Source organism: Gallinula chloropus (assembly GCF_964237585.1).
Source record: "Gallinula chloropus genome assembly, chromosome: 1".
In the NCBI taxonomy this organism is placed as follows: domain Eukaryota; kingdom Metazoa; phylum Chordata; class Aves; order Gruiformes; family Rallidae; genus Gallinula; species Gallinula chloropus.
Genome location: NC_140085.1, coordinates 35,031,664 through 35,050,344, shown reverse-complemented (window position 1 = coordinate 35,050,344; position 18,681 = coordinate 35,031,664). Strand labels below are relative to the sequence as shown.

Genomic DNA, 18,681 nt, shown 5'->3' with positions numbered 1-18,681 from the left:
CCCCATTAAAAATAAACTAATCACTAATGTAACTTTACAAATGTTAGTCCCTCAAGTAATTTATTTTTCCAAAAGCCTCTATTCCTCTTTTTCTACTTGTAAGAGGGCTTATCATAAGTATCTCCGTGACACAGGAAATCCAACTCTCATTTGCTTTTACTGTGCTACATTGGTTGTTTTACTGAAACAGCCAGCAAATTGTCATTTTTCTGACCATTTTCATCAATTCTATGCACCATATTGAAAGCAAGAGCTCCAAATATTTCCTGCTTAACACCATTGGTAATTGCCAGCATATTTGTGGGAATTTTGTCATCAGAAATTGAAAAAACAATTTTACTAAAAATGGCAGAAATACTACTTTCTAAGGCTGATTGTGAGTGTTGTGCTGTAATTAAAAAGCTGAGACTGAAGAATGTGATTCTGCAGCCAGTCAGCAGCTTGATCATTAACTTCCATGCAAATTCTGTGTGTAAATTGTTTGCAGGATTGTCCCAGATCTTTCACAGCCTCATTTTTGTAGTGGAAATAGTTGACAGTTGGCACATTTGTGTGGAAAGCCAGGGACAGATAGCTTTACAACACAGGACTGAAGAGCTATTCAAGTTTTTGCCCTACATTATGGGGAGCCAGAATTTTCAGGGTTGGTGGGAGGAGCCTGTTGTGCTTGATGAAGATACAGTGTTGGAGGTGTGTGGCACAGAGAACCTACATTCAGCAGTGCTAATCGCCTTCACATTTGGACTCCTAATACAGAAGCAGCCCAGTGAATCAGCTAGAACAGAGAATCAACTAGATAGATCATCAATCAGAGCAAAGAGAAAACTCAAGAGTCTTCTCATGCTGAACTATATTTAATTGCTGTTTGCTGAATACAGGATTACAACATAGTTTAACCTGCTAGCCTATAAGCTACACTGAAAAATTCACATCATGAATCAGCTTAACTTCATTACATTTCATTTATCAATGAAAAAAAAAAATCAACTGTGCAGCCTACTTTTAAATCCATACCCAAACCCCAGCATGAGAAGCACAAAGATGTGCAGCGGATAGGTGTCAGGTCTGGGTCGTAAGAAGGAAGCTGTGTTTTGTGGTACTACGTCAAAGTTAATAAGCCTGCTTCTCAGGAGGCCAAGGCATTTTAGGTCAGCTGCCTGTGAGCTGAAGTTAAGTACATGCAGATGGCATTGTGGTCCACTGAGAAGAGACGCTGGCTCACACTGATGCCAGTTCAGAGATTTCTTTTCTGCATTCCAACACTGCTTCACTGTGGACCAAAGATGCTCGAAGACTCATATACGTCTCTTCACATGTTTATCAAATGTGATAGTAAAGCTTATAAACTACTAAGCAATTACTCTGTTGTTTCTCTAGCAGACATCAAAGAGATTCACATGACAGCTCTGCATTCTGTGTATTTTTAAGATATCTTAATTACTCATGAAAGTGGAAAATGTAGAGACTACTCTAATTAGGAGTACTTTCATAATTAAGAACTTTGGGTAGTATCTATTTCCTGCCTGTCTCTCCAGCACATGATAACACTGGGGTTTTAGACCTGAACTTTCTGCTCCTTGAAATTGCATCTTTAGACTGTGTTGGTTTGGTTCTTGTCCTGTGGGTCGACCTCCTGTATTACTTGAACAGCTGTTCAGATTTTCTTTTGAACACTTCGGGAATGAACGGTCTATCTGAGATGTCATGGGAAGTAGTCTAATTTCTATCTTAAAGTAGTAGCTTTCCGTAATCTAGGGATAATCTGCTTGTCAGTGTCAGCCTTCATTTCTGTTGAAGGAAGTGTAAAGAAGTACTCTTAAGCTCTGGATCTCCATTCTTTCACATCTGTACATTAGTATGTCCAATTACTAATCTTATTTCAACCTCATGCTCTCATTTTTAGTCTTTTATCATTTCCACACTTCTCTCTCCATGTCTTCCATCAAGGTCACGCTCTTTTTAGAACTTGTTTCAGTCATCTCTGACTCTGTATTTTCTTGCTTCATTTTCCCATCAAAAATGATCAGATTTTTCAAAGCTGATAAGGGTCTTTATTAAACTTCAGGTTTCTGTGCATAGGGTTCAGGAGGTGCTATTACAAACTGAAAATGTCTGTATATGCTGTATTTTTACATGAGAAATACATACTAGACCTAAGGTCATACTGATTTTAGCTAATCTAGAGCTTAATCATATTTCATTCTTCATCTGTTACAAAACATTTTTCCAATATACACAGAAGAGCTGCGATTTTAATAAAAGTGTTTACAGATATTACTGATTTTCAAGCATACATAAGAGACTTGAAAACATACTTTGCTTTACTATGCTACAAGCATAGTATGCTTCTTATATACCTTTATAAATAAAGCTTAAAAAATTCTGATCCAATTTTGCAGCCAACTGACATAGACATTTTCTTGAGATTTCTACCTATTTGACAGGATAAATCAGGGAATCTATACTCCAGGTTTATGCATTATATGTACACCAAGCATCACCACTTTTATTTGTTATTTATGCTTGAAGTTTTACCACATTAACTGTGCTAGATAGTAGTTAATATGGCTGTACGCCTCCTAGGTTATATGAACATAAGTTGAAATGCAAGAGCATCAGCACCAGCTTTTTCCATGGACTGTCTTTCAAACTGGAGGTGGAATGGAGTTGTGAGGCACAATGTCACAGGGCTGTCATACAATAAGGCTATTCAGTCCTAGGGTGAGTAATTTTAAAATACATTTTCTGAGCAAGGACTTATGGTTATCGATGGGAATTCAGAGGCATTGGAACTGAAGCCTAGGGACTGGTTCAAAGATGACCCATTATAGTCAAGGGCGGGAGGATGAGACTTTACTAAAGCAGAAAGTCTGTGTTTGATATAGAAGTAATATGACTTAAATGTAAGGTAAATTATCAGTAGATATGTACTTATTGCAATAGCGTCTGTCTGGTAAATACAGTATCTTAAACTTTTCCCAGATAAAGTGAATTTTGTTGTCTCACACCCCTTGAGAATGTACAGTTACTGTTTGAGAAAGCTAATGATCTAACTGAACTCTACAGTTATAAGGCAAAGGAATATATTTTTTGAAGTCCTTCTGTTTATTCTGAGTCACTGGAGATCATTTTGTTTTCATGTATCAATAAAAATTTCTAGAAAGTATTAAAACAATGTGATCTGGGCTCTGGAGGTGTGGGGGTCTTCAATTTTCCCTAAATCTGATGTTTTCCTCCTTCTACTAAGAGAGCAAAGCAGAGCCGAAGCTCAGCCAAATAGTCTACTCAGAAAAGCTCAGATATTAATGCTTCTACAATATGTTAATATCATAAGGGAAACATATATAAAGATAGACAGGATGAATCAAATAAAGGCGATTTTAAATTGTACATTATAGGTAATTCAAGCATGGAAATATAATCTGCATTCATTTTCCTGAGAACTCTGGGGGGAAAAGCAGAGTTGCTTTGTCAAAAAAAAAAAAAAACCCAAACCAAACCCACCAAACACCTGATCTGGCTGAAGAAAAAGGGTGGTTTAACAAAACTGAAGAGAAGGAATAAATGCAATGCTAAAAATAGTATTTTATTTTCTAGAAGCAAAAAGGTCAAAGCTTAGGCACAATAAGGCAGTCTTGTTATATACTCTCCGCGGCATTATGCTAAATGTAAAAGAGCTTATCAGCTTCATTGGAAGCTGCTTACCAACATTATTAGTGCAGAATTTTGCAGTTATTGGAGAACATTCATTATTGCTTTGTAAAGACTGAAAGAATTTAAGATGCTGAGTATAAACCTTTTGAAAGTTATGGATTGAGAAACGGCTAAAGTGAACCTAAGAATTTGAGAAGTCAACTGGTTTTCAACTAAATACCAGCCAGACAATTTTCAACAGAAGGTGCACAGTCTTATGCAAAACACTGATTAAAATGCTTAATCAAGTAAGCTGAGATGACAAACAAGACCAGCTGTAGAGCAAAGATTGTACCATATCAGCTGTGCACACAGTATGGCTCAGCCTTGAGAAATGTCCACATGAGAAGTAATAATTGACCAAAAATTGTCGTTCAAAAGAGAATCTGATAAAAGAATCTGCTTTACACCATGTTGATAAAGCAGCATTTTTAGTTTGCAACATCTGAACTTTTAAGAAAAGCAGCTTTCCCTTTCATGTGAAGTTGGTCTCCTCAAGATTTTTTTCCTTTGTTCTTTTTTAAAGAATATATTGGTTTTCTCTACACTGTGTCTTATGAATATGTATAAGGTAAAAGTACGTTTTAATGAGTGACCATTAGCTGACTTCATATGGCTTTGTGTGTAGACAGTAGATAAAGAATAAACATGTCAAACAAATGGCAAATAACTGTGCAACCATGATTTAATGTTGTTTGCTTTCTTCTAAATGATATCAATCCCACTTCCCCATGGGATAAGTGTTTGCAGACGGATAGCGATGCATAGGAAGCCAGAAACAAAAACCTGAAAAAAACCCTTGATTCTCTGTTTATAGAAGAGTCACTCAGTTTCAAACGAAAATGCAGCAATGGCACAGATTTTGTAATGCAGAGAGGGATGAGCAACAATCGTATATTAAGGATTGTGTTCTCAAGTGTTCTTAATAGTGGAACAAATTTCCCTCCATTCTCTTTGAATGTTCTGCTTGCCCAGGGTCTTGGTGTTCTTTCACTTTTTGAACTAAAGCAACAAAAATGCAAAGTTTTGCCTGTGGTCAGGTTACTAAGTGTCTTAGTTAAAGAGAGCTATTTTCTATAGCCAAGGGGAAGTGAGAAAGCAATACTACTCCCAGTCATTTCTAGCCATCCTTGACTTCCCAGCCTGCAAAACCAGGTATCTACTTCAGCAGAAGTCCAGAAGGAAGCGTAAAATCCTGTCCCTAGAGTTGCAGCAATATTTCCCAGCTTTCATCTATCTTGCTATATGTCTTTCTCCAAAATACCCTCTAGCAACCCAAATAGTACTTAAGAATTCCTCACAAACTATTATCCCATGTGTGTCTTCAATATTCTTCCCAAACTAGGATCAGTATGAAACAGTTTCAGTTGTATCCATTAATGTTTAATAACCAGCTTTCCCCTTTGGTGTTTATTATACAAAAAGATACCAATATTCTCAGTTGTTAAAAATGGTAGTATTTTGTCTTGACTGAAGTAGACAGAATTTTATCTGAAAGCCAAAGTTTGGAGCTTTGCATGACAATAAGAGTGTATTCCACTTAGTTTCAAGGCTTCATATGTGGTAGGAAGTCTTGAAAAACACAATCCATAAAAACCTGAATTCAAATAAAAGGATACTTAATGATATTATCTTTCTAAATTTGGTGTACCTGAGCTGAGCCAATCACACCATTTTATGGGAACAGCAGTATCACTATGCTTGAAGCCCTAAAGGACTCCAATATTATGATTCTTTAATAGAGACAACTTAAGTGATGAATAATTAATCCCTGAAGTTCCCTATTCAGAGAAGAGGGACATACTTCATATTGTGTTCCTCCTTCAGCACTGAGAATACCTTGGACTATCCCAGTACAGTTTAAGAGTAATCATTATTTCTTTGCATTCTGAAAAGATACTACAGCTCTTTTTATAGGCATTTTTACATTTTAATTATATTTTGAGGTGTTAAAAAAAAAGGACTGTCTGAATGTACTTAAAATACACAATCTGACACACAAAACAGTTGGCTGACTTTTTCAATTATATGTTGTTCAGAATAGCAGCTGACTTTACAACAGTCTGGAGATTTTTTTCCCCTGTTGAAGTACAACCAGTACCAATCACCTTTCACTGAGTGACTTCCATGTACACCCTTTATTCTGGAAGTAAGACTAAACTAATATGTTGGGGTTGTGGGGTTTTGTTGTTTTGGGGGGATTTTTTTGAAAGAGATTGGACAAAACTGTGACCATGCTTGCACAGGAAATGTGGACAAACAGAAAGATTTTTAAATTGTTCATGGACTATGTTCTCAGTGTGGTTGTAGTTTCAGTATAAAAGGGTAATTAAAAACAGTTAATGATGTTGCCCATAAATCTGGCAAAGGACCAAGAGCTGAGCAGGAAATTCTTTTAATTGTATAATCCCCTGTAGTATGGTGAAGAAAATGCTGTAAGGAGCCATGGGAAGGTTTTTCCAAAGTTCTTAATGAATTTTTGTATTTGTTTTCTATTAAGTTTTCATTTTCAGGTCAGTTTTTTCCAGAAATTCTATTTTGTGCAGAATTGTTCTCATTCTCTACTTGAAATTATAGTCATATCCTATAGTCACAGCTGTGTTTGCTGTGAGCACAGAACAGAAAAAGGCATGTACAGGAAGTTTCAAGTTCCCTCTTACTTATTCTGAAGCTACAGCTTCTCTGTGCCAGTCATCATGAAGAAGTCAAATGGATTGAAACTATTCTGGGCTGTCAGTACATCACAGCTCTGAATCAACTAGAAAAACAGCAAGGTGGGTGGCATGGAGCTGGATTTTTATTTAATTACCCTCTTTGCTCTGGAAAGGGGAATCAGGTGAGTGTCTCAGCAGAGTGGCCTTTGTGCCTCCTACATGTTGCTGGTGACCTCCCCATGTTCAGATGGTTCTCCTGTGGTTTACCTGCCTGTGTATGAGGAGGTGGTGGAAAACAGAGGATAAACCATATCCTTCATTTTTATTTGAACTGATTAATTCACTTTTACCAGTTTCTGTGGCATACAAACAGCCAATTTTTGAAAGATGTGCTTATGCTCCTTACATTTACTCTAGTTAATATATTCTGTTGATCTAGAACACATTGTGTAAGGTGAAAATAATTCCCAAAATCAAGTGGTAAAACAAATCCATTATACCTCACATTCACTCAGCCTTCTCCACAAGAAGATATTTTCTTAATAGTCGTAAGTGGAAATACAGAAGGAAACAGCAATGCCCGAAATTCCTTAGTATTGTCACAGCTGTTTCTTCTGCTTTTACTCCCTCACCTGCCACAGAATCATCCTATGTTCTCACTGCAAGTGTTGCCTATACATTTGTTGAGTTTTTCTCATCCATTAGCTCACCAAATATAATTAAAAGAGTGAGAAAGGGAAAGGCTCCAAATGGCGTAAATGTGGTTATTTATGGACACCAACTTTTTCCTTAGAGTAAGAGCTTCAAAACTGCAATTGTTGGAATAGCAAATGAAGACACTCTATCACATCAAAACATAGACTACAGAGAAGTTGTTGCACTGACAGTATACAAGCCTTAACTGTGAGTCTCTGAGGGTATCATGATACAAATAAAAATGATGCCACTGCCCAAGAGTAATAGTAGTTAATGGTCCATGCATAAAGCTGTCTGCATCTGTTATAACATACGACTACATAAAAGTCTGTTGTAGTTTTGCACGATTGGTTCTGTTGGAGGAGGGGGCGCTACAGGCGTGGCTTCTGCAAGAAGAGACCCCATCTGCAGCCCACGGAGGGGCTCGCTCCAGTGCGGGTCACAGCATCTTCTTTATATCTCCACCTGCTCCAGCGTGGGGCCTCTTGTCCTCTTCCATGGGCTGTGGGGACACCTGCTCCACCATGGGATTCTCCACAGGCTGCTGGGGCATCTTTCCCTCTGGCACCTGGGTCATCTCCTCCCTCCATCCTGTTCACTGACTTCGGTGCCTGCAAAGTTTCTTACATCTTCTCACTGCCTTCTCTGGTGGGAAAATGCAGCCGCTTGCATTTTCTTTTTCTCCTGAATGTGATTCCCAGAGGTGCTGTGACCATCGCTGACGGGCTCGGCTTTGGTCAGCAACAACTCTGGCCTTAAGCCAGCTGGTGTTTGCTCTGTGGGGCCTGCAGAGAGCTTCTGGCTGCTTCTTGCAGCAGCCATTTCTGCAGCCCACCATTCTCTGCCAGCACCCAGCTACACAAAACTGTGACAGGTTTAGAAGCGCTTTTTAATTTAATAAAACCCAAACAAAACAAAATTTATTAAAGAATTATTTCTGATGGTGCTGCAAAACAAAGTATAAATTCCAGAACAACTTGACTAGATCTAAAATAATTGCAGACCAGACTTCCCCCTAATTCCCCTTTTGATATTTGAAGAACTTTTCCACCACCAATTGATTGTGGGATAGACCTGGCTTTATGGAGCAGTTTGTCCTAACTTGATTTGGAAATTGAAAGGAAGTGCTGGCAGGTGCCAATTTTCTAAAGTTGGCATATTTCTAAAGTTGTATATATTTTTAGTTATTCCTGTCTTCTTGTTGTTATGCCTGTATGGATTATAACTATGGCATAAACTGCTATGATAATTTTCAAAACTCAAATCAAGACCAGCTGCATAAAAAAGAAGAGGCTTTCTGCTTTCTCAACAGGTAAAGAAATAAACTTGCATGAGTCAGTGAAAGTGGCAATAAATTAATATAAGGCCCCTCATTCTTTGTACAAAAAAAGGTTTTTAACTGGTTTCAGTGGAAATTCAGATGTGAGAAAGTGCAAATTCTGTGGATGAGGAGAATAATGGCTCATAAAATCAACACTCTGGAAATATTTTATTGGTGGGAAGTGTGCAAAAGCACAAAATAATACTGAGGCTGTTGCACAACAAAATTGAACTATTACATTATTTATCATTCATATCAATCACTGAATTGTGACAGCAAATTAATTGTTGTTTTTCAGGATTTGCCTATTGTTAAAACAACACATGTTGGCAAGATAAGAACAACGGCTGGCTATGATTAAAATGAGACAATATAGTAGATTGAAGGGGATGTATTTTGTCTCTCTGATTACTGCTGCTTTGAAAAGGCAAATACAAAAATATTTTCTTACAGTTAATTGAAGGAGAAATAACCTAACATGAGCTTGATCAGTTTCAAGGTAGGAATGAATCCACATTAGGCATGTTAGAAAATGGAGAAAGCAGAAAAAACTTCTTTAAAATCCTAGCAGTGTATTTACAGCTGGCTATTAATATTGAGCTTGAAAAGTATCATCCCCCTTATAGATCAGTAAGCTTAAGTACAAATACTTGTTATATTTGCTTTCAAACATTTCCACTTTTTTGATATTCAAAAATGCACCGGAGTGGATTAAAATAAATTAGCAGTTATTTGTTTCTGAAGGATGTGTAACAAAGTTTTCAACACTTCTTCTCAACTGCCAAAACAAGTTCATAATTAAAGGAGGCATTTCATACTTCCATTGTGCAAGCCGTGGAAGTGTCGAGGTCTGATCCACAGAAAACAGTTTTCTCCCTAACATCCAGATGAAAGAAGCGTGAAAGCATTTTCCATATAGGTTACCCACGTACATCAAATGAACAGCTGTGCAGCTTTTAAATATCTCCAAGAAGATGAAGACAAAAATGATGGATAGAAGCTTTTAATGACTGAATATTAAATGTTTCCCTAGGTTGGTATGTGATTACCATGATGTAGTACAGCACTTGAAGACTGAGATATGATAAAGAATTGATGTATAGTTAGTGGGACACCTAAATATAGCTCTTAACCTAAAAGCAATAACAGCAAAGCAAAGGGAGTGTATGCGCTCAGCAGAACGCATTAGCTCTCACTGACTTCACACTTTGGCTTCAGGAAACAATTATTTTAACATTATTTAGCCCCACTCTCTGGGAAAAAAACCCACCAAACCCAAACCCACACACTTTTCAGAAACACACAAGCAGTGCTGCATTTTTGTAAAAGATATCAGTGGCTTCTTTTGATGAGGAACGTTGCACTGCACGAAACCAAGCAATGAAGCAACATGCACGCACTGGCCCTGGGAAACTGCCTTTGGGCCCACCCCAACACTATGGCATCCTTGCAATTTCTGAAAACTTTTAGAATTTATGATACTCATTAATTAAATTCCTTGGTTGCTGGACTGAAAATAATGTTTCTCATGTAAAGAGTTTGGGGAGAGCCAAAAAAGCACTACTTGTGAACTATTTAAAGGCTGAGTTTCAAATTGAATTAATTTAGTACTCCCTATGAAGAGGTTTATAATTTAAAATAAGATATTTTGAAATTGTAAAATGATAAAATTAGAAAAACCCTAACATTTATAGTACTTGAATCACAATCTTCACAGTGGTAGATGCATGTATTTTACCAAATGCAAAGTTATTCAGGCTACTCCATTTTCCAGCAGCAGCACCAGGATGTCCTGTCCTCCTGGCTAAGTGGTTGCTTATGAATAAGTTCTTTACTGATAAAAGATGTTGGAATCCTATTGTCTGTTAGACCTTTCACTGCTCATTACTGTATCAAACTAATAAAAAAGATGTCAGAGTTCACCATTTGGTTCTGTATTTCCAGGCTTTTCTTGTGGATCTTGGCAGCTTCTACAAGCTGTTAAATTCTGGAGGGCAGCTCTTACCCCGTTTTGGTTATTTATCCAACCATGAATAAAGCAATGAAAATCCTCCACTGAGTGTTGGTACTTAATAAATGATATGGCATGGAATGCATCACATCCCAAAGAGCTTGTCCAGAGTACATTTCTCTTTCAAGATACAGTTTCTGCAGTTGCTTTATGTAGAGAAGTGCTACTATGAAATTATTTGATGTACTTTTATACTTCTAGGTTTCTAAAATGCAATTTGGCAGATGAAAACAACTTGGCCAGCAGCCCATGCTGCATTAGTTTTCCAGGAAAGATCTGTTTTCTCTCTGAAGATGACAGCATAGCTCTTGGTAGTGAAGAATTTGGAAGGTACTTTGAAGTCATGACCAAAGTATCAGGTTATTTTCTTCTTTTTTTTTTTTTTTCTAAAGAAAGGTTCACTTGCAGTTAGCTTATTAAGAGAAAAGATACTTAACCTCACCTTAAACTCAGGCTGCAGATGTGCCTCTGCTGGGAAGGATCGTGTGACTCACAACATAGCATTGTTTGACATGACTCTCTAGGGAGGAGACGTCTAAGCTATGTGCTGAGCATCCTGAGGAGTACGCTCAAAGAGAAAATACACGGAAGGGTTAAATGATCCTTGAGGTTTCTAACTGCTCCACTAAATATATGTCAGGCATCTTAGGTATCTTGCTGGTTTGTTGGGGTTTTTTTGAAGTTTATGTGATTTTGCTTTCTTCACTTGTTTTTATAAACTACTTGCTCTGATACGACTTTGAATCCCGAGTTCTTTCTTCTGTGTGATATGACATCATTCTCAAATTATTCTAGCATATCCTATCAAAAGGAACAATTTAATTTCCTGTAACAAAAAATGGGAGTTGTAACATTTTGTTATTAATGTAATGATAGCAATATTCCTTTTTAAAAGCATTATGCTAACTTCTTAGTTAATGCAAAGTTAATAATATGAAGAGTTAGTGAAGTTATATTTTATAGGGTAAATTGAAATTTAAGATTAAGTAATATATAAACCCCACTAATTTTTAATGAAAATATTTTGCTGTGGCATTTGTATAACTTTGTGTAACTTTAGAAAGTCAGACTGTCTATTATGCAGCTTTGTTTCTGCATTTTACTACAATGTAGCCGTTTTTCTCATGAGACACTAAATAAAATGAAAGAGTGTATGGTCATTATGTGTAGGGGCCATTCCTTTCTGTACTGAAGCAGTGTAATTAATTGATTAAAGCATATTGCATCTTTTAGTTCAAGAAAAAATGCATTACTTAATTACATTATAAGTGACTTTCCCTATTTTATCTTCATTATGTGAGATGGCTGCATACAGAAAATTACTGAAGTGATCAGTTATTTTTTATTCTTCAATATCAACGGTGTTGTCAAAGGTAGCCCAGTAAAGCAGAGAGAAATGTTTGCTGGCCAGAGATTGCACTGTCTGTGAGATGCAAAACCCAGAGGAAAAAATACACACTCACGTGCCTCTTTCTACTAAGTTGTGCAAATTAATTTTTTTTTCTTTTTCTAAAAACATCTTTCTAAGAGCAGCAATGAGTTTTTGATGTTCCTATCTAAAATTTATTTGCACCATGACAGTGTTGAGTGCTTTTCTCCTGTGAGGCATTTTCCACAGTGACTGTCCTTGACCAAACCAGAAAATGAATTTGATTTCTCTAATGCAAAAGGTAATTGGATTTCTCTTTATGGAATGCATCCCTTTAATGACTGTCTCTGCTTCAGCCAATTTAGCTGCAACCGACCTGACATTGATCTGGTGATATGACTTTAAATAAATGCCAAAGCTGGGAGATGAAAGACCAACTGTCTGATATCAGAAAGAACATTTCCTGCCTTGTCTTGCCATTTTCCTCAGAAAATGTCTGCTTCTTGAATGTCACTCTTATGGAACATGCTACTCTAATAATTGGTCATAGAGTGGCAGATTGTACCCTTCTACCAAATATAATAAGTATTTTCCAGGAAGCATCTGAAGAAAATATTTTGAAAATGGAATTTGATTAGTTTGAAATACCCACTCTTGCAAATATTCAATACTATGTAGGCTCTTCCTAAGAGAAAAAAGGTGTTACTAAAGAACTGGATCAGATCTTTACAGAGCTCTTGTTCAGCATTAAATATTTATTGCAATATTTATTTAGATAATTGGAATCTTATTAAAAAGTATCATTGCAGACTGATTTGAGAAAAGATTTACCTACGAGAAGTAATTAGTAGAGATGGTATTTTGGGTTATAAGCTGTTCTTTCTTCAGGCTAGGCGTAATGAAACCATAAAATCCTAGAATATGTTTTTCTATTTATTTAACATATTCATAATCCTTTGGGCCCAGCCCTTCAGACTGACATGCTGAGCACTTTTAACCCCACATGGACTTGGAAGCAAAATTTAGAGGTTGAATTTAGTTTTAATTTAATCCTGGTCCATGTGTTCTTGTTGATAAACGCTGGTTTTGTTGTTGATTGAAAGTGGTAGCTCACACACTGGATTGTAAATTGGATTTTAAAAACACCATATATCAAAATAAATGTAGTGGAAAATAAAAACAAGAAATCTTAACGTCAATTTGAACTTAGTTCTTTCTGAAATCTCATTAAGAGTTATTTCAAACTAATCAAAACAGTAATTTTCCACTGTGCGCTGATACCAGTGACAGATAGGATCTGTTTTACTTATCTGTATTTTGAAGCAGGTGCTCACCCCTCTTTCCTTTATCTGTTAAATCTTTTCTTAATCTTTACATATGAGTAGGCTTTCCACTCTTCTGGATCTTTTGCACAACGGCATTGATGAGTTTACTGTAGTGTAACTTTTGATGCTTTAGAGTACAGTTAACTTGAAGTAAATGGATATGAAAACCCAGCTTCCCAAAGGTGCAAGTGCCTGAGGGGTATTCACCTCCCTCATTTTAGCCAGAAGTCATTTTTTTAATACTTTTAAGCACCACCCAGAAGTACTGCATGCATATGAGTCTCTGGACAGAGAAACAGATGGTCTCTTTGGAGAGGAATTATGAAAATGAGAATAAATATTTCATACTTTTAAAAATTTTTGTGTAAGTTTTAAGGGGTTTTCATGTCTCCAGTCCCAAGTGTACTTTTCTTACTGATACCAGGAAGCGAGAGGAGATTATAAATGGCATATAGTGCTTAATTCACAGGCTTGCACTCCCTGCTGCAGTTCTGATTTCTGCTCTCAGCAAAGTGGGTCCCCACTCCTGGGCTGGACTGGAAAGCTTTGTCTCTATAAAGTAACATAGTTCCTATATTGTAGGTTGCTGTAACTTTTAGACTAGTGCCTCCTCTTACCTTTGGATCTCCACAGGTTTCCTTCTTTCACAAAGGGGGCAGAATATGTAGGACATTATACTTTATCTTGGTTGTAAATAAAGCTAGAGATACTATTTTTTCTACTGGCTAACTTTTAAAATTATCAGACATGAAGCAGGTGTGTCATACATAAAATAGTGTTCCTACAGTCCTTGTTAGTACTTTCTTTTGTGACATCAGTTTACCTGTTGATTATTTCTTCTTTCCCTGTAGGTCACGGACATGATGCTTCAGGACAAACCCTACCCAGACTGGGGAAAGTCTGCCAGAGCCTTCTGGAAGAAAGGAAACATTAGGATCATTTTATTCTGGTAAGAAAATAGTAAAATCAAATTATTGTAAATGAGCCTTTTCTAGAACATCCAAAAATATATCTTCTAATTGTCTGTTGCAGGAAGAGATATAAATGGAATATACTGCTTGAAAAAAAATGAAACAGTTTAACAAAAACATAACGAAAGCTGTACATGAGTGAAGAATTCCTAATCAAAATAGCTGCTGTAAAAGATATAATTTTAAAATATATACTGTTTCTTTTATTATATCTTTGACACTGTTTATAATTGAGTGGCATAGTTTTTGCTATATGCAATAATATTTGGATGTCCCATTGTCAGTCCTTGTAATTAAGGTAAATAGTTATGTGAATGTCCTTTTGTGACCTTCGAATTAATTATAGTAATTTTTTGAATTAACACATGAATAGGATTTGAAATGGCAAGTCAGCCCCAGATTATTAAAAAAGATATTAAAAAATCATGGAAAAAAATGTGAGGATAAGTGTTAATTTGGCCCCAAATGTAGCCTCTTCATGAGTAATTAATTCTTGAAAAAGAACATAAATCATGGCAGGAAAAATAGAAGATGGAAAATGTATAGTCTGCAAAGCAGTATGGAGACCTTGCAGCTGAAGTTGAAAGAAATTGCAAAGATTTTTTTCAACTGCATCAGAAGCAGAAAAACTCATTAAAATGTCAGCAGACCTGCTGTTTTTAAGGGGTAGATTTAGAAGAAACTGTTACAGTTTATTTACACGGAAGATTTATTTACATGGATTCTGCTACGGAAAATACAATGAAATGCCTGTACTTTTAAGTAGCAAAAATGGGATATTACATCAAATTGAGGAATTAAAGGAAATAATAAGAAAAATTTGAAGACTAAAAAGAAAGCATAATTACATTGATTGGCTACAAGCAAAGTTTTTAAGGAAATGAAGGGGCTGAGCTGATACAAATTTTATTAACACTTAGTTGCCTATTGAAAAATAGAATGCTAAAATCTGGTCATTGTTTTTAATTTCTTAGCTTTTTTTCAGCAAACTAGAATTATCCTACTGTCCTGTAAGTCTGAGTTACGTATTAGCTAAGTGGATTGAATACATCATTAATAATAGAATTATGAGCAAAACTCCAGATTAAATTCTGCTAAAAAGCTGGGGTAGCTTTGCTGAAAGAAAACCTTCTCTCTGATCTGTTAGAACTCTTTGAACATGTCATCAAAATAATGGATGAGGAAGAAGTGCTTGATCTAATTTATTTGGACTTTCAAAAGCCTTTTGACAAAGTTCTTTACAGAAAGCAATTAGGAAAATTAGGAAGCCCCATGGAGTGTGCTGAACACTTAGGAAATAACTCAGAAATGTGCAATGAAAGGTATAAATAAAATAATAATTTTATGCTACGTTCATAAGACAGGGGTGTGCCATCATTTATGTTAGAAGTATTCATTATTTGTATGCACCATATATATTAGTGACATGACAGAATTAAAAGGTGAGGTGAATAATTGGACAAATGCTGGCATGGAAGAGGGGTCTTAGAAAGCTAGGTGCAAAAAAAGACATAACTGAAAAGTTGGAATTAAGAAACGGGGATGGGGGGAGCGAGCAGGAGTCTGAAACAGCTCCTTGCCATCTTTGCAGGACGTGAAGAGGAAGGTTCTGTCTCAGGGTGCCAGGGTGGGCAAAAAGGTGAGTGAAAAAATGCTCAGATAGGTACTAAGAGGGCTAGGAATGATCATGGTGTAATTTAGTTAAGTCAGCGAAAAGCTCAGTCTAGAACATCATTGATTTTTTTTACCCTTGTCTGAAGAATGGCCTTGTCTGAAAGACTGGAAAAATTAGTTAAGAGTCAAGAAAAAACGTAATTACACAAAAAGACTGGAAGAATGGAAGAAAAGGGTTTAAAGCAAGGTGACATGATAGGGAGATTTCAAATTTACATGCCAGACAGGGAGAACAATAAAACGCTAATAAAATTATTTTAATATTGGTGTGAGAAATGTTTTCACTTTGTGCTGTCTGAAATCTTATAAATCCCTATTTTCTTTCAAATAGTATTCTCATTAACAAATCTTACCAAAGGTTTAAGTTGGAGATAAGGTGAAAAATTATAGTTCTTTTCATGCATGATTCTCATACTAAAGAGCATGTTTTATGGGGATTTCAAAACCTAAAGTGTGAAATAAATACATTTATTTTTAGGTTTAAGTAGTAAAATAAAACAGCCTTGGACAACAGTCTACAGTCTACGCTCTCTAGAGACATTATTTAGATGGCACACATTAGACATCAGTAAAAGCAGGCTTTTATTTTCCTTAATAATTAGGAAAAATAGAGGGGAGAGTTAAAGTATTGATAATGTTATGCATGATAATGTGGGGTATTTGTATTTCGTTTACTGTTGCTTAAGCAGTGTGATGTGAGCAGCCTCATTTCCAAAATGTCCTGAATGAAGCATCCTCATTAGTATGTCCTACACAGATAATGGTATGCCAAAATCCATTTATTCAGGACATTTACTAGTGGCACACCTGTTTAGCAGAGATAGTATAATACAGTGCATTGTGGTTTAATTATCCCCAATACAAGATATGTGATGCACAGCTTCAAGTGGTTGATGAAACAAAAAATTTAGATACACACTGGACTTGTTTTTCTGTTAACATCATTTTATTTTCAGGTTTAGTTTGTAAAATTAGAAAGTATCTATAAACGTACCAAAGACAGGTGGGTTGTCATGGGCATGAAGGCACCATCCACTTGTTTTTACAAGTTGATCACGTGACTGCTTTGTGTTTCGCGTTTGGAAATATTTTCAGCTTTCCAATGCAACTAATTAGCAAAGGTTTTTTGATTTAGCTTATCATCTCCTGTTTTAAATCATTCCCTGGAAACATTGTCAGCAACTGGTTGTTGGTTGCTCCAGAGGATTCTGACTGCCTTTTGAATGCCTTTGCAATACAATTCTTCCACAAGCAGCTCAGCTAGCTTAAAATATGTCCATTTGCTATTTTCTTTTGTCTAGCCCATCACTCAGGAGTTCATTGAACTCCTTTCTACTCAGGTTATGTAGCTGTTGCTCACGTTAACATACAGGTCTTTGCCACCAAGGGCTGTGGTTAACTTCTGCCTAGTTTGTGCCTACAATCACTATCTCCTCATCACAATGTCCTCTGCTGTGACCCACCCATCCTGTGAAGAATTGAGCATAGTAGCTAGACTAAAATCCCCCAGGGTATCTCTAGGCTGCGCATGAGGTTTGGTTAAGAGGCAAGATCCAAATATTCCTTCTCTTGACAAACTGTTCCAGTATTAATTGTCCTCAGAACTTTCCTAAGAGTGTGTGTGGGGGGATGTTATAATAAGCAAGACATAAAGAGTTCCTCATGTGAACTTTTAGCTACAGGGAACAAACAAACAGCACCAAAAAGAAATGAGATTGCTAGAAGAGAGGAAAAAAGCTGCTCTGAGGTTGGTGTAACCAGGGAAGAGAAAATTGATATTCAACAGTAGATTATCAAAATGGGGGAGTGTAGAGGTAACGGTGGATTGTGCAGCTGAATATTGATTGTGGACAGGGTGCCAGAATAATATATACAAACCGAACATTTGAATGTGCAAGCAGCAGACTGGAATCTGTTTCCACATTGTCCCTGGCTAGACATTTATTGTATGTGTTCACCGGTGCAATATCGAGTCTTTGATACAGGACTCCTGTCTGAAATAAAACAAAGAACATGGCAACATGGAGAAGAAATAAGGTAATGTGGAGAACTGCAACTTTGTGATTCCTTCTGTTTGCTGTGTTTGAATTTGCAAACTAAAGAATGTTATTTTAGGATGTATTTCCGTAACCTTTCTTCAATAAAATCAAAGCTACATGCACTCAGAAATATATATTATCAATCACAGTACTTTGATTCAGCAAGTGAGAAATACAGGTTTAAAAGCTTTTATTCAAATTAATTGTTCTGAATTGCCATGGAGTACTAATTCATGTATATATGTTGCATTCATAGAGGATTGTGTTAAACATGGGTTTGTGTAGGATTCTTAATTGGACAATATTTTTTACCCCACAAATAAGGGAAGCTTCCTTATGAGATAGATTACCATGTCTCCCACACAGAAATAAAACATAGTTTCTTGAAGTGATTTTCTATTATGCACCTATTTGGGTGTTTGTTTTGATTAGTTTGATTTCTGAATTCTGTGCTTTCACAGTCAAGATGATAAATGCACACAGGATAATTACGTTACTTTCACGTATATGAGTGTAGTTCATACAGTTGTTTCACAAGACAGGTTCTTAAAACATCCGGTCTTTTCGTTGTAGGCTGTGCTGAGAAAAAACCCTAATTTGACATTATAGCTTTGTCAGCCTAAATTATTTACCAACCCAAACTAAACAAACCTCTCATTAAGTTTGAGTAAAGGCTTTTGTGATGCAGTCCCACAAACACTTCTGCACAAAGCAACAAAATAATTATAATATATATTGTATAGATACACGTACATTATTCTCTTCCTATTTTGGAGGGGTTTAAGTTCATCTGTCAATTCTTTCATATTTAAGTAATTTATCTTGTGATACTGAACGGAAGCCTGCAGTCATTTAGAAGGTGAGGCAGATTTCCTGGTAGAGTATAAATAGTATAAATAGTGTAAAAGAACATAAAAATATTTGGCAA

At 36.3% G+C, this 18,681-nt stretch overlaps 1 protein-coding gene across 1 annotated transcript in view; it reads left to right on the top strand.

The window, feature by feature from the left end:
- The window catches only part of TMEM117 (transmembrane protein 117), a 223,597-nt gene that overhangs the window by 133,607 nt on the left and 71,309 nt on the right, over positions 1-18,681 (top strand). The window contains exon 5 of the mRNA XM_084273725.1: positions 13,921-14,018. Within this exon, the coding sequence (XP_084129851.1) occupies positions 13,921-14,018 (98 nt within the window). The remainder of the gene's footprint in view (positions 1-13,920; positions 14,019-18,681) is intronic.